Source organism: Buteo buteo, chromosome 16, assembly GCF_964188355.1.
Source record: "Buteo buteo chromosome 16, bButBut1.hap1.1, whole genome shotgun sequence".
NCBI lineage: Eukaryota > Metazoa > Chordata > Aves > Accipitriformes > Accipitridae > Buteo > Buteo buteo.
The window spans coordinates 10,989,456-11,004,676 of NC_134186.1; the positions used below are offsets into that span (position 1 = coordinate 10,989,456).

At 56.9% G+C, this 15,221-nt stretch overlaps 2 protein-coding genes across 3 annotated transcripts; one reads left to right on the forward strand and one right to left on the reverse strand.

The window, feature by feature from the left end:
- The first annotated feature begins 1,459 nt into the window (after positions 1-1,459).
- On the forward strand, positions 1,460-9,709 carry LOC142040575 (malignant fibrous histiocytoma-amplified sequence 1 homolog). Its single transcript, XM_075048657.1, has 10 exons — positions 1,460-1,511; positions 2,503-3,382; positions 3,979-4,270; positions 4,702-4,888; positions 5,913-6,103; positions 6,207-6,694; positions 7,896-8,053; positions 8,564-8,723; positions 9,170-9,240; positions 9,354-9,709. Exons 1-10 carry the CDS (start codon positions 1,493-1,495, stop codon positions 9,707-9,709), a joined length of 2,802 nt encoding a protein of 933 aa, XP_074904758.1. The 5' UTR covers positions 1,460-1,492.
- A 337-nt stretch (positions 9,710-10,046) lies between these two features.
- On the reverse strand, positions 10,047-13,823 carry IRF7 (interferon regulatory factor 7). 2 transcript variants are annotated; one of them, XM_075047840.1, is made up of 11 exons: positions 13,690-13,823; positions 13,405-13,567; positions 12,993-13,155; positions 12,822-12,904; positions 12,598-12,643; positions 12,367-12,489; positions 12,117-12,275; positions 11,831-11,956; positions 11,290-11,670; positions 11,031-11,149; positions 10,047-10,498 (listed from the first exon to the last, which is right to left on the reverse strand). In XM_075047840.1, the coding sequence occupies exons 1-11, from the start codon at positions 13,710-13,712 to the stop codon at positions 10,352-10,354; spliced, it is 1,533 nt and encodes a 510-aa protein (XP_074903941.1). In that variant the 5' UTR covers positions 13,713-13,823; the 3' UTR covers positions 10,047-10,351. The 2 variants fall into 2 exon arrangements, with proteins under 2 accessions (XP_074903941.1, XP_074903940.1); XM_075047839.1 differs by lacking the exon at positions 10,047-10,498 and having other exon boundaries at positions 10,505-11,149.
- Positions 13,824-15,221: the final 1,398 nt, after the last annotated feature.

Here is a 15,221-nt window from a genome sequence, read left to right on the forward strand (position 1 = left end):
ACACAGCACTCGAGGTGCAGCCTCATCAGTGCCATATACAGGGGAACAATCACCTCCCTGCTCCTGCTGGCCACACTATTTCTGATACAGGCCAGGATGCCGTTGGCTTTCTTGGCCACCCGGGCACACTGCTGGCTCATATTCAGCCGGCTGTCAACCAGCACCCCCAGGTCTTCTTCTGCCGGGCAGCTTTCCAGCCACTCTTCCCCAAGCCTGTAGTGCTGCATGGGGTTGTTGTGACCCAAGTGCAGGACCCGGCACTTGGCCTTGTTGAACCTCATACAATTGGCCTTGGCCCATCGATCCAACCTGTCCAGATCCCTCTGTAGAGCCTTCCTACCCTCAAGCAGATCAACCCTCCCTCCCAACTTGGTGTCGTCTGCAAGCTTGCTGAGGGTGCACTCGATCTCCTCATCCAGATCACTGTTAACGATATTAAGTAGAACAGAGCCCAACACCAAGCCCTGAGGAACACTTGTGACCCGCTGCCGACTGGATTTCACCCCACTCACCACAACCCTCTGGGCTCATTGGAGGAACAATTCTGGAATAACCTGCCTGCATGAGTGAAAAAGGGTAGGTAGTGTGAAAAACAAAGCTTGACCAAATAATAGAAGCGACTACACTGTTGCCCAAGAAGACAATGTCAATCTGTTTTGTTCTTCAGCCTGCCTCGCTGCTTTAAATTCTTGGTTAGTGTTATCCTTGAATTAGCAGTGAAGATAACAGCCTGCTGCAAGATATATTAGGAATGCGTGTACTGTAAGGACTGTTCAATTTCAGTTACCTCTGCACCTGCCATTCCCTGGAAGAGTAATGAACCTGAAAACTATACCTTCTGCACATGCTTTTCCCTGAAGTTATGTGAACAAGAATAGTGGTTCTTTCATTCTGTCTACTGTTAAAAATAAATCCATCAAATTGTAAGCTGCCCCTGGGGAGAGGCAATAAGAAACACCTAAAAATGCCTCTTCTGGCATGGTTTTGTAGTATACTGTGTATGCTACTTGCACTCTTCCCTTTTTCCCCCTTTCCCCCCCTTATTCCCCCTTTCCTCCCCTTTCCCCTTCTTTTTGACCCTCTTAGATCAGCTGCTGCCACCTGTTTAACAGAAGAAATCTTTTTTCTTCAACACATGTGGTAGTTTGGTGATAGCATAACTTCTTGTGAGTGTCCTTTCCCTCCTCTGCAACAGTGGTAACACTAAAAGCTTCTTTAGCAAAGGCAGGGATGCTGCTGTAAAAAGTTGACTCGGGCGCTGCTCTTCCACCACCTTTGTTGGTAACCTCCAGAGCTGTTTTCAGGACACATGCTTGGCCCTGGTATCTGGCCAGCAGTGCTCGGGTTGTTGGGAGCTGCTCTGAGGATGGATGGAGAAAGAGAGGGTGGGGTTCCCGGGCAGAGGACGGGGAGGCGGGGAGCAAGAAATATAGGAGGAAATGAAAGAGGCCGAGTGACTGGGAGGATCCAGCCGGTGCCACGCTGCAGGGCCATGACCCAGCCCAGAGCCTGTGAGTAGCCGCCCCGGCTCTTCGCTGCTCTGGTTCAGAGCAGTGGTGGGAGCCCTTGGCTTGTTTCTCTAATGGTGCCAGGGGAGGGACCGGGCGTTTGGGAGGGCGTGAAAGCTTGCTTTCCTGCTGGGCTTGTTGCATGTCCCAGGTTTAGGTGGTGATGCTGAGAACTGACGATGAGTCGGTCCTGAGCAGGGTGCCTTGCGCAAGGGGATGCCGTGCTTGGTGTCATCTGGTGAGGAAGTGAAAAAACGGAGAGGAAAGCAAATCTGACCATGTTTTGTTCTAGTATTGTGTGATCCCCATCCCACATCCCCTGGCACTCTTCTTGCCTGCAACCTTCTCTGCTCTAAATGCCTTCCTTTTGGGGATGTTTTTGGCCATCAGAGTCCCTTCTCGTGCGCCCTGTCCTGTGGGGGACCCTACTGTCCCTGCGTTATTTCCCCGGTCTCCCGGGGCTGGGAGCATCTCTGCAGGGAATTGTAGCGTGCATCTGGAGCAGGGGGAGGATGTGAGAGAGGAAGTGTCTGAAGCCACTAGCCCTGGCCTCAACACATCTCCCTAGCTGTGGTCGAGAGCTGAGGGTGGACTGGGGGAGTTATTTGGAAAGCAGCTCTCCCGCTGACGTCGGCTCTGTCCCACCAGCCTGCTGCTGGGATTAGAAACCTGCCAGTTTCGGGGTAGATGCATCTGCGGCTGGAGCTCTTGCAGTGCTTTAATGAGAGCAAAGCTGTTAATGTGATGCTTGGGCTACAGGCCAACATCTGGTGGCCACCGTTTCTTCCTGTGTCTTCAGGCCTAGCCGAGATCCTTGTGCCTCAGCTTTGGTTCCTCTCTTGAGAGGACATAGGACCAGCTCCTATGTCTTGCCTCTGCTTTTCCTTGCTGGCCAAAATGATCCCAAAGTCGTGCAGAGCTCAAGAGAAAAAATGTTCTGTAACCCAAAGGGTGAAAGTGTCTCTTAACCACTTCCCCTGTCCCACGTGTGCAGGTCAGGAGCAGGAGGATGGTTTGCGTGAAGTGACTCTCTCTACCCAAAGGCTGCGCGTGCTGCCACCGGCAGTCCTGAGCAACCCCGGGCTGGAGAGCCTTGACCTCGACAGGAACAAGCTCAGGAGCATCACCGGCATTTCTAAGCTTTGCAACCTGAAGAGGCTAATACTGTCCAAGAACGAGATTGTGGACTTTCCCACTGAAATCCAGAGCCTGGTCTGTTTAGAGAAGCTTGAGCTGAATCAGAACCAAATCCGGGTCATCCCGGAGGGGGTTTTCTCCCACCTCCCCAGGCTTAAACACTTGAGGCTGAACAACAACCGTCTTGGTGCCCTCCCCAAGGACCTGACAGCATGTCAAGGCAGCCTCCAGTACCTCAATATCTCCAACAACCTGTTCCGGACCTTCCCCCAGCCTGTCCTGCAGCTGGCACACTTGCAGGAGCTCCATGTGCAGAATAATGCCCTTCGCCAGCTCCCCAGGGAGCTCTTCCAGGGGCAATCCCTGAAAATGTTCAAGGCCAATGGGAACCCCCTCCGGGAGCCACCCAGTGAAGTGTGCGCTGGTGGCATCCAGCAGATCCGGAATTACTTCAACCAGCTTCAACGCAGTTCGGGGCAGGAGGACAAGAGGGTCAAGACCATGTTCCTGGGGGCCTCGCTGGCAGGGAAGTCCACCATCTGCAAAAGCCTGAAGCAAGGGCAAACCAAACTGGTGCCCAAGGAAGAGCGAACGGTTGGGATAGAGATCAGCGAGTTCCGGATCGAGGACTTCACGTTTCTCTTCTGGGACTTTGCTGGCCAGCTGGAATACTACATGACTCACCATGTGTTCATCACCCCACAGGCACTTGTCATCCTTGTCATCAATCTCCACATGTAAATGCTGAGCTGGTTTGGATTCAAAGTGGCGTGCGAGAAGAAAAAAGGGGCTGGGGAAGCTTTCCCCTGCATGGGTTCACACCATTTCCATTGGAACTTGATGCCTGGTCTTCTCACTGCAGGAGTAGCCAGCTCTCCCTCTCCCCCTTTTTGCAGATCACTCTTTTAATTAAGCCACTAGATCTCTGATCACCTTACCAAGTCCTCTGTTTTGAGGGGTTAGATGAGCATTACCTCCTTATGTGACTTTACTTTCTGCCTTGGCAATACATCTATGAGCCCTCCTATATCTTGTGGTGCTCCCTGAACATGGAGGGAGCATCAGGTTTGGGCTTTGTGGTACAGAGGGATGCTCCCATCCATAGCAGGGACAGACTCTGCTACACCCCATAGCTTTAACTGGCTTAGCTTAAGGATGGGAAACTTACAGATGAGCTTGGATATGGCCCGTGACAGCTTAGGACATCTGAGCTCTTCTCCAGTAAGCCCCTGGGACAGCATAAGGTGCATGGTCAGGCCTGTGCTGGTGGAAGTTGGCTGTAGAGCTGGCGGGTTAGATGTGAATTTGGGATTTTCTTTCTCTCCCTTCCCAGGTACCAAACTAACGACAAGACTTTCAAGGAGCTCGTTGGTTTCTGGATCAACAACCTGTCCATGCGAGTCCCAAACTCAGTGGTGCTTCCCGTGGGAACCCACGTGGACTGCTGCCGGGAGGAGGAGGTGGAGGAGAAGAGGTGTGACATCATGGCCAAGATTGCAGCCATGCTGATGGAGAGAAAAAGCAACCTCACTCACTTCATCAACAATCTGGAGGGCAGTGAGGAGCCCGAGTTTTACGTGGACCAGTGGGAGAGGCTGAAGGAGATGGAGAGCTGCACATTAACAGTAGGCCTGAGATAATCATGGTTCTTTGCTGTCTGTGGTCACCCTGTTGTCTCTGGCAGCCCGGCATGCTACTGGTGATGGTGACCTGGTGCTAATGCATCAGGCTGCTACTGCAGCCACTACCTGGGGCTAGGGTGGATGTAGTAACCCTTGGCTGTGACCTGCTGCATCCTTCTCCCTGCTCAGTGGTGAGCATCTCCTCCTGTGGCTTGTAGCAAGTGCTTGGTGGGGGGAAGGTGCATTTACCATCCCTAGGTGATTTTCTGGGAACTGCTGCAAAGCAAAGGTGTGAAGGCAGTGCCCTCTGAAGCTGAGCCAGCGGCACGTCCCATCCTTGGTGACCTCTTTGGCATTAGGTCCCTCCTTTACCTTGCAGGCTAAAAGACTCCTCTGGATGTGCTTTTGGCAGGTGTGTGCTTCCTTTCTTCCAGATCTTAAACTTAGTTGCTGTCAACTGCACAGATCACCACGATATAAAAAAGCTCGAGGCCACTATTCTGGAGCATGTGAAGAATGAGGAGCTCTTCCCTGAGGTCGTCCGAGTGCTGCCGCCCGTCTATAGGCAGGTGGAAGCTGCCATTGTAGATATCGCACAGGGCGAGGAGTTGGCAGACCATGGTGAGTGGTCCATGAACCCCACTGCACCTTCCTGCGAGGACCTGCTGTCCTACGGCTGGGACGGGCTCTCCAGTGCTTGCTGCACCTTCTGGCCCCATTCACGTGGTGGTGGGGTCACTGCTGAAGACCTTGCAGTGTTATTGCTGGAGCATTAGTTGCTACTACCCAGTTCTGTCATTGTGAGCATCTGCCTCCAAGGCAGGTACCTAGGGAAAAGCATAGGAAAAGGCCCAGCATGTCTTCAGCAGGAGGCTCTGCCAGCACCTACCAACCTGTGGCTGGAGGTACCTGGAGCTGGCCATGTTGTCTGGTTTCTTTCTTTCCGGTAACATTGTTCTTTCTCCCCTTTGCCCTATATAAGCAATTAAAAAATCTTGCAGGAAGGAGCTCCACAGTTTTAAAGCTTCTGTGTGGTTTCACAACCTACATCCTGCTGACTTTATTTAATGGCCCCTACTGCTCCCTAGCCCCTTCTCTGTGTCTCCTGTGACTTAGCAGGACTAGCAGGCAGCCCCAGCTCCTTGCTTACTTACCTAAAGCAGGTAGGAATACCACCAGCACCAAGGGTGTCATCTCCAGCTCCCCTGGCCACTGTAGGATTAGAGGATGAGGAGCAAATGCTTTTCTTTTGTGGAGATAAGCCAGGTTCTGTTGCCTGTCTCACTGCATGACTAAATGACAATTTGAGGTTTTCTGGCTGGAAACGAACCTGCTCTCTCAAACGATGAAAAAAAACGCAGTATATTAGCCTCATTTATCAGCTGCTCTGTTGAGGTCCTGGCAGGCTGTTGGCACCACTGAGGCAAGGCAAGACCATGGGAGCTGCAGGATGGCAGTGGGACAGCTGAGGATGGGCAAAGCATTTTGAACCGCAGCCACCAAGCATCGTGCTGGTCCCAGCTGCTTCCCCAGGGATGGCATGGGTGACATTGGGTGCTGCTGGTGTTTGTTGGCTCTCTAAAGCATCTGCCTTGGAACACTGGTGTCCAAGAGATGTGTGCTGAGCTCCTGTGTGTCCCTCTAGGCATGATGGACCTCCAGTATCTGCTCAGCAAACTCTCCCAGTGCGAGCACCTGGCTAACCTGGGCAGAGAGCTTCTCCAGGACATTTTGCGGTACCTGCACCGCGTTGGGCTTGTTGTGTGGTACGAGGAAATCAAGCACCTGGAAAGCACTGTTTTTCTCCAGCCTACCTTCCTAATAACTATGTTCAAGGTGAGTGTGGGGATCAGGACTGTCTTCTCTGCAGGTCCCGAGCTCTGCAGCTTTGCTGGGTTCCTCTCATTGCCGCCTCTTCTCTCCTTCTCTTCCCACCCAGCTCCTTGTGAGGTACCGCCTAGTCCAGCAGCTCGAGAGCATCTCTGTGGACACGCTGATTGGGGAACATGCTACCATCAGAGACAGGTCCAACTGGGTGTGGACTTTCAAGTCAAAGGCAATGCTGTGCCACCGGGCTGTGCGTGCCTTGGTGAAGCACCAGCTCTGTTCAGAAGGGATGCGGGACGTCTTTGAGGAAATCATGGGACATAGGCCCCCCAGCAGGAGAGGGAAGCTCTTCAGCCTCCTGGAGCACTTTGAGCTCTGCCTGGAGGTGAGGCACGCCAAAGCACTCAACCCACAGGCCAGTGAGTTTGTGCCCGGGAAGCCATGGGAGACAACGCGGGGGCAAGGCGAGTCCTGGTACTTGTTCCCAACCTATCTGAACCAGACCGAAGAGGTCTCTGAGGTGTGGGGAGGAGATCACCCTGAGGACCTCCACATCCGTGCCTACTTCTCACCCGAAATACCTGAGGGTTTCTTCCAGAGGTAAGCAGTGGTCTCCAGCCCTCAACGAGGCTGTGCAGTTCAGGGTTTGCTCGATGTGGCACCAGTATGACCGACAGCAAGCCCTTGCTGAGGCATGAGGCTATGGCTCAGGAGACTAGGGTGGCTTCTCGGCTCTGCCACAGACATGTGGAGCCCTGGATGAACCACTTTTTGATGTTCGTTACCTGGATGTGAGCAAGGACCATGCTCCTTCTGCTTCACCTTTCATCTGGGGTGGTTTTTGGCTAGTCTGTGCCCATCCAGGCAGTCAGAGGTCTCCCAGTCCCACCTGAGGATGGTCCAGTTTTTACAGGTGCTGGGACTGTTCCAGTTTCTGGAAGGTCTCCTGGCCTTGTGGGGTTGATTTGTGTCCAGAGCTTTATCTGATGGTGTCATGATTTAACTCCAGCCAGCATCTAAGCACCACACAGCCACTCACTGACTCCCGCCCCAGGTGGGATGGGGAGAGAATCAGAAGGGTAAAAGTAAGAAAACTCATGGGTTGAGATAAGAACAGTTTAATAATTGAAATATTGGAATAATAATAGTAATAGTAATGTTGTAATGAAAATGAAAATAACAAAAAGAGAGAGAAATAAAACCAAAGAAAAACATGTGATGCAAATGAAATACAATTGCTCACCACCAACCAACTGATCCCAGCCCGTTCCTAAGCAGCAGCCTCCTGGCCAGCTTTCCCCAGTTTATATCCTGAGCACGATGGCATATGGTTTGGAATATCCCTTGGGTCAGTTTGGGTCAGCTGTCCCAGCTGTGTCCCCTCCCAACTTCTTGTGCCCCCCCCCCCCCAGCCTGCTCGCTGGTGGGGTGGGGTGAGATGCTGAAAAGTCCTTGACTCTGTGCAAGCACTGCTCAGCACCAACTGAAAACATCCATCTATTATCAACATTATTCCCATCCTAAATCCAAAACACAGTACTATACCAGCTACTAGGAAAAAAATTAACTCTATCCCAGCCAAAATCAGGATAGATGGCCAACTCCGGAAGCAGCTCTTGGCTTAAGAGGCTGCTCCTGCTGCTTGAGCTTTCAGTAGAGCAGGGTCCTCATTTGATGTCTGCCTCTGTTTCTACTGAAATTGGGTTCATATTTTTCAAGTCCACCTGCTGCCACACTTCCTCCCAGTGTCAGAGATAAGCAGGGAGGAGAGAGGTGAAAGCTGTGGACAATCTCCTTGCAGGTTCCTGGTGAAAGCTTGTTCCTTCTACTCCACACACTGGGTGGCCAAGGCAACCTGCCTGCTCATATGCAATGGCAAACCTCTGCTGATCAAAGAGAATAACCAGAGGGCCTACAGCTACCTGGAGCTCCGATGCAGAAAGCCGGCAGGAAGAACAGGTAAGGATCCTTATTTCATGACTCCCAACCACATGACTCTCCTTAACTGCCACTTCCACTCCTCTGGGCAGAGCATCCCAGAAGCCTCTGCCACGTGTCCTACTCTGGGCAGGGTCCACTAGCAGTTCAATTAAAGATTTCCCCTTTCTCCATGCAACCTGGTCAGGATTCCTCTCAAGGTGTCACATGAAAGTGGAAAGTCAAGTTTTCAGTATTCTCATGGAGCAAACAGGTCATCCTTCCCCATAAGGTCCCAGCAGAGTATGGTCTCAGGCTGGGTCTCCAAGTGATAAACAAAAGGGCCATCTGAGTTGGGAAGCGCTTCCAACATATCTTTCAATTCCCTTTGAAGGCTGGTGGGCCTTGGTTAACTTGAGAAATGGAACTGGTCAAGCCATTCTGGCTGTGGTCCAACAGGCTGGAAGCGATGTGTGCATCGCCACAGCATCTCCTGGGCTTCCACGGTTGGGTGGCTGTGAGTAAGCAAGATGTTCTCCTTTTGCCTGGAAGGTTTCCAGTTTGCCTGGGACTTCCTCATGGCGGTTGTCTTCATCGTCCAGAAGCTCGCTGAGGAGTGGCCGGGGCTGCACATGTGCATGAAGACGCCCTGCCGAACGGCTGGTTGTCCTGCGGAGCTCATTTGGCCAGACATGGATGGCACAAATGCCATGTACGTATGTGCTGCGCCACTCCAAGCTGAGGGCTGGAGCTGGGTGGTTGGTATGGCAATGCTGGTGGGGCTGGTCAGCTTCCAAAAGCCATGTGAAATTAGTTGCAAAACTCACTGGGCACTATGTCGCCCTTCTCCTGACTGCAGTAGCCCATCCCCCATGTGGTGGTAGCATTTACTTGTGTGGGAAATTCAAGCGTGGAAAAAAAGGTGAAAAAGTCGAGTCTCTAGGGCTCAGGCACATAATGTCCCCTCTGGACAGGTGCCCACGTCCCCCATTTCATGAAGAGCTGAAGGTGCTCAGGCACCTGGGAAGGCAACAGCCATCCCACCGACAGCAGGACCTCACGTCAGGGTGGAAAGAGAGAGCCTCTTCCATGGCCCTGGCATTGTGAAGTGCTGAGGGCAGCTGCTGCTCCTTCTTCTCGGGGCTTTTTCCTCCGCAGGACGAAGGAAGACGTTAAAACCTGTGGGACGTGTGGGCACCGCTTTGGTGCAGAGCTGCTCCTGCCCAAAGGTGAGCCGAATGGTCCTAGTTTTGCGCCGCAGCAGTGCTTGGGGGGGGGGGGGGAGGAGGGCTTGAGGGGTTCATGGAGCTGAGGTGCTGATGGTGTCCCCCCATCCCCACAGTGCCCAGGCAGCTGGAGGAGCCCCTGGTGCAGCCCTCTGCTCACTATTACGTGACAAGCTACGGGACCACCACCTTTGGGCCCAGCAGCATCCATGTCAATCGGCAGGTAAGGAAGCTGCCACCTCCCCTTGCTCTGGGTCCAACATTGATGGCCAGGCTCATCCTCTCCTCTTGCTCCCAAAATGGGGGGGTGCTGCTGCTTCCAGCCTGGGGAGGGGACACCCCATCTTCAGGCAGTGCTCTGGTTACCACGCTCCTCCCTGAGATACCACCACCTCTGCGCCTCGGAGCTGAGCTCTGGGTGCTTCCTGTTGTAGTTACTGCCTTATTTTTCCAGAACATCTCAAGTGAGTAACCCTGGGCCAGCGGGGAGGTGCTCGCCGAAGAATTTTTCTTTAGCCAAAGCCAAGCTGTCCTCAACGCGCTTTGCTCGCAAATCATGTTTGCAGCCTCAGTGCATGGAAATAAATGCATCGATAAATGCATGCCTGCATGCGTGGGAAGTCACCTCATTTACACAAATTTTAACGGGGAGGTGCTGACAAGTGCCCCGCTACGAGCCCACTGCCAGCAGGGGCTTTGCTGGGACAAGGCTGGCCACGGACCCCCACGGTGTTGGGGGATGGCAGGGGGGTGAAAGTCTCAGACTGATAGTGTGGGCAGATGTCCAGGCAACATCAGCAAGCAGGAAGCACCTTTCCATACATATATATTTAAACTTACAAAACTTAAGAAAATAAATCTGTAAATGACCACACTCCACAAACGTATACATTAGCATCTGACAGAGGGGAAAAGCAACTTGTCAGCTCTGGGACCAGCTAGTGAAGCTGTCCTTGCTGGGGGAGGGGAAAGTGGAGGACGAAAGATCCCCACCATAGGTATTCCGCCACAGCATTCCTGGGGGGATGCCAGTTTGCACGGCCTCCGATGCCCAGTGGTCCCCCGCCGGCAGGTGCCCGTCCCGGGGGTCCACGGGGAGCGGGGTGGGTGGGAGTCAGTCTATCTGCATGTTGCACTGCTCAATGAGCTCGAAGAGGCTGAAGGAGTCGGAGAGCTGCAAGCTGACGGTGCCGCTGTCGAGAGAGGAGGCTCCCTCCCGCAGCACCTGCTCATACCAGTACTCGCAGAACTTGGGCACCAGCTGCGGCAGCAAACCGTCAGGGTTATGGGCAGGGTTAGGGGCAGCTGCCTGATGTGGCTGCAATGCCCTGCATGGCCCTGTGCTCCTGGAGCTGACAAAGGAGGTGTGCGGGGCACCCTATAGCTCCCCCAGACCCTGAGGGTCCCCATCCCTGGGCAGCTGCCTCCCACCCCATCCTGCCCAGCCCCCAAGGGTCTCCTTCCCAGGCACCAGCCCCCCCCATATTTCCCTTGTTCCCCAAGGCTTCCCTTCCCTGGGCACATAGTCTCCCATCTCCCCCAGCCCCTGAGGGCCCACCTCCTCAGGCACCCAGACTCTCCCTCTCCCCCGGACCCTGAGGGTCTGCCCCCCCCAGCTACTCAGACCCCCATCTCCCCCAGACCCTGAGAGTCCCCACCCCCAGACACCAAGGAACCCTCATCTCCCCCAGCCCCCGAGGGTCCCCCTCCTCAGGCACCCAGAGCCCCATCTCCCCTGGCCCCCAGGAGTCTCCCCCTCCCTGGGCAGCAGTGGTGGGTGTTGGCCCCTGTACCTTGACCAGGATGAGCTTGGACTCCTTGGGCCTGGCCTTGGAGAACGACTGCCCGAAGCAGAGGTAGATGGTGAAGTCAGGGGACCGCTGCCTTTGGCCGTTGCGGAAGTCCCTCAGCTCTGCACGAGGAGACAGGGCTCAGTTTTGGGGTGAGCCCAGATGACACAGAGGGGCTGGGAGGTTTCAGATGCTTGTGACATCCTGGAGCTGGTTCTCACAAGCTCCAAAACCAGGATGGAGGGGGATTGCCACTGCCCACCTGTGCAAAACTCATTGAAGTCAAAGATGGGGGTTTCCTGGTCCCGGCAGAGCAGGTTGCGTGGGGGGTCCCCGACACCCTCAAGCTGCTGAGACAGCGCCCAGAAGACCTTGCACTTCTTCAGGCGGGTGGCAAAGAGCTTGCAGGCACGTTGCTCCAGCTGCAGCCCTGCGTTGCCCAGCAGCTCCTCGGTGAAACGCCGCTGCTTACTGTCAGCCAGCTCTGTGGGGCTGGGGAAGTGCACCAGGCGCCCGGGGCGCAGGACCACCGCTGGGTCAGACGAATGGTACGCCAGCAGGCACTGGCTGCCCCCCACCTCCTCCTGGTGGAAAAGCTTCCCCCGGTAGTAGATGCTGATGTCCAGGATGGGGATGATGCCATCTGTACCAGGCAGTGATCAGCAGCTGCATCCCCCCAAACCCAAATGCCCCCCATCCCCAAAATGTCTCCCTGGGCATTAATAACTATTAATAGTTACACTATAGTATTTATTATTAAAAATTATAATAATTAGTTGTAGCTATTAATTAATAACCCTCACCTGTGTTATCCTGCGGTGGCGGTGGCAGCGGCACAGGGCTGGTGGCGGGGGCGAAGAGCATCGCCTCCCCTGGGGACAGCCCAGGAACTGTGATGTCTGGTGGGTGGCACGGCAGTGGCATGGCCCCTGCGGCAGGAGACGGGCAGCGTCAGCATCGCGATTTGGGGGTGCAGCAGGGTGGGAGGGGTTGCTTCAGTATGGGGTGCGTGTGGCAGCACCCCGTCCTCTTCCCGCCCCATTATGGCGGTCCCATGCGCAGGGCTGGAGCCTGCCCCACAGCACCCACCTGGCTCCTCCAGCAGCATGGGGTCTGTGGGGCTGTAGGCACCCAAGGGGGGCTGCTCCGCTGCAGGCACCCATTGCTGTAATGGCGGCAGGGGGAGGCAGTTGTTTTGGTTGGGGTCTGGGTGAGGCTGAAGCAGCGTGTCCTGGTGAGGAGCATCCCCTGCAGAGAAATCACCGGTGGGAAGGGGCTAGGGTCACCCACCCATGGGGTCACTCCCCACCCCGCGCCCCATGAGTGGGGTCGGTCTCACCTGCAGTCCCCCACGATGGGGTTGGGTGGTCAAGGTCACGGGGGGAGATGTCGCACAGCTTCAGCACCCACTGCAGGGCCTCCAGGTCATCCAGCGTCGGGGGCTGTGCAGGGTCAGTGCTGCCTGACAGGGGGCACAGCAGGTGGGAGGTCTCACAACCCCAAAACCAGCCCCAGCTGAGCCTACTGGGGTGTCCCCCCCCAAAGAAAAAATTGGGGAACCAGCACCTACCTGGGGGAGCGATTTCTGGGGCCACGTCTTGGGGGTTTAGCTCCAGCTTTGAAGGGAAGCGGGATGGGGTCTTACTACTGTGGATGGGGGGGCCCAGCCTTCCCCTGCCCCACATTTCAGCCGGGTGCTGGGCTCCAGCTCAGGAGCACCCCAAGGACATGGGGGTGCAATGCCTGAGTGGCAGCAGCGGGTTCTCCCCCAGGCCACCATGCCCACCCCGTTACCTGTGGCTGCTGGTGCAGCGGCTGCTGGTCCACCGCAGGGTCAGGGCTGCCGAAATCTCCCTCCTCACCACGCCAGAGGGCGGCTGGAAGGAGAGCGGCGTGAGTGGGGTGCCCTGAGATCGCCCACCCCGCTCCTACCCCCGACACAGCCCCCCCCGGGGCCAGGCTCACCTGGGGCGATGGCAAAGACCTTGTGCGGGTCGTCACCACTCGTGGAGCGGTCGTCCACCAACCTGAACATGCGGGTGCTCCTCAGGGCGCAGCGGAAGTTGGTCTTCCACTTGGCCGGGTCCTCGGGGCACCCCTCATACCGCCCACTCGCCTGCGCCCAGGCCTGGGGGGTTAGGGGGGGAGGGGACGGGGGTGAGCATGGGGACCCTGGCTCCATGAGCGTGGAGGTTTCAGGGATGCCTGCTCTCCCCCCCCCGTCCCCTCACATCCCACCTACCTGGAATACCTTGAGCTCGCTCCCGGTCGCCCCCATCCCCCCCACCTTGACAAAGACCCCGAGGCTGCCGCGCGTCCCCTCCAGCCCCCCCCCCCGAAGGTGCGAAGCTCCCCCCGGTCACCCCCGCCCCCCCACCTTGAAGACCTCCAGGTCGCCGCTGGTGACGTCCTTCCTGGCGTTGTGCTTCCAGGGGACGCGGAACTTGCTGCGGGCCGGGTCTGTCCAGCGCAGCCCCTGGTAGATCCCGCTGCTGATGGCGCTCACCAGCCAGGGCCCGAACCGCAGCTTCTGGGCCTCCCTGCGGGAACGGGGCCGTCACCGGGGGCGGGCGGGGGACGGGGACACCCGGGGCCGGCGGGCGGGGGACGGGGACACCCGGGGCCGGCGACCCGGGGAGGGCCCGGGGGGAGGGATGCTTACCCCTCGCTCTGCAGCGCTGCCATGGTGCCGTCCGGTCCCGCAGAGCCCGTGCCGGGGCAGGGGGGGGTCACCTCGGCTCGGGGCGCGGCCGCCTCCCGCCCGGCCCTTTTATTCGGCCCCGCCACCCGCTCCCGCTTTCCTGGAAACCACGTGACACTTCCGAAAATGAAAGCGTCGCCGGGGGCCGCCCCCCGCCGCGGGGGGGGGGTGGGGTGTCACACGCACCGGTCCCCGGTGATGCACCCGCGGGGGCGGAGGAGGGGATGCTCTGGCCCCAGCCTGGGGCACCCTCCCCCCGGGGGGGGATGCTGGCCGCGGAGCCCTGCGCAACTCCCTCCCCACATTAACACTAATTAATAATAATCTAGACTTCCGCCTTGCCCTGCACCGGCGTGGGACGCAGACCTTGGTGGGCGACGGGCAGGATCAGGACCCCAGTCGGGGGGGGGGGGGGGGGCAAAACGCCTGTGACCCCGCGCTGGGGTTGCTCCCGGTGGGCTGTTGTGGCCCCCAAAAGTGCTGGTGCGGGACAGCTGCACCCCGAAATTAAGCACCGCAGATGAGCAAAGGCGCAGGGGGGCGGCCGGGGCACCCCGAAACGCTCGGGCTGGGCCCGAAAGCAGCCGCACCCGCCGCCGCCACCGCCGGGGCTTTCCGGGGTGCACGGGTGGCACAGCCCAGGCAGGCGGGGCTCGGCCTCAGGGCTGGAAACTCCCGCCCCTGCCTTATTTATCTCTTATATTTATTTTAATCCTTCTTCCTTCAAGCTGCCTTGGTTTCCACGCTAAGGACGTGCTATGACAAGATGAAAAAAATAAGAGCAAAACCCAGGAGGGCAGTGGGCGCTGGCCTCGCTCCCCGCCTCCGGGAGCCAGTTTTCCCGGCTCTCCCTTTTCCCGTAAAGGTGGGGTGCTCCTGTGGGCCTGGCACTGCTCCCGGCACCGTGCCCACTCTCGGCTCCTCAGGTCCAACTTCCGCAGAGGTGGGTGGCGGAGCACCCCATCGCCCTTGGCTGCGGCAGGAGAGGGGCCGGGACCTGCTGGGAGGCAGTTTTGGTGCCTCGCAGCTGCCGCGATGGAATCTGGGGACCGCTTGGGATGCTAAATGGGCATCACTAGCATCGCCGGCGCTGCTGGCCAGCATGGTGGCACCGCAGTTTCATGCAAAAAAAAAGAAGGAGAAAAAAAGGAGGAAAATCAACCCTGGGGTCGTGCATCAGCCCCACACGTGCATTTCAGGGCCGGCATCACCCTTGCAAAGGGATGAACCCTGTGGGGGTCCCCACCAGCCATGCCAGGCCCCAAAAGCGAGAGGGGGAGCGGGCAGAGGTGGGAGCCAGGTCCCAGTGGGTGGTGCACAGCGGCAGCCCATCCCCCTCCCCCAGAAATGGGAAGCAGGGCCAGGCTGGGGCTACAGCTGGTTTCCAGTAACATGGGGCCCAGGCACAGCTGGCCGTGATAGAAAATGGTCAGCCTGGGCTTCGGACCACTGCAGTGCAGGTTATGTAGTTTTTTGCATTAGATTAGAGGAAA

Bases quoted from the DNA above. Each gene is read 5' to 3' on its own strand.
- IRF7 (XM_075047839.1), bottom strand. From the start codon at position 13,712: ATGGCAGCGCTGCAGAGCGAGGG. The intron at 13,156-13,404 runs GTGGGGGGGCGG...CTAACCCCCCAG, and splicing joins GCGACCTGGAGGTCTTCAAG to GCCTGGGCGCAGGCGAGTGG. The intron at 11,671-11,830 runs GTGAGGGTTATT...TGCCTGGTACAG, and splicing joins GCCACCGCAGGATAACACAG to ATGGCATCATCCCCATCCTG.
- LOC142040575 (XM_075048657.1), top strand. The intron at 8,054-8,563 runs GTAAGGATCCTT...TTTGCCTGGAAG, and splicing joins AAAGCCGGCAGGAAGAACAG to GTTTCCAGTTTGCCTGGGAC. The intron at 9,241-9,353 runs GTGAGCCGAATG...CCATCCCCACAG, and splicing joins AGAGCTGCTCCTGCCCAAAG to TGCCCAGGCAGCTGGAGGAG.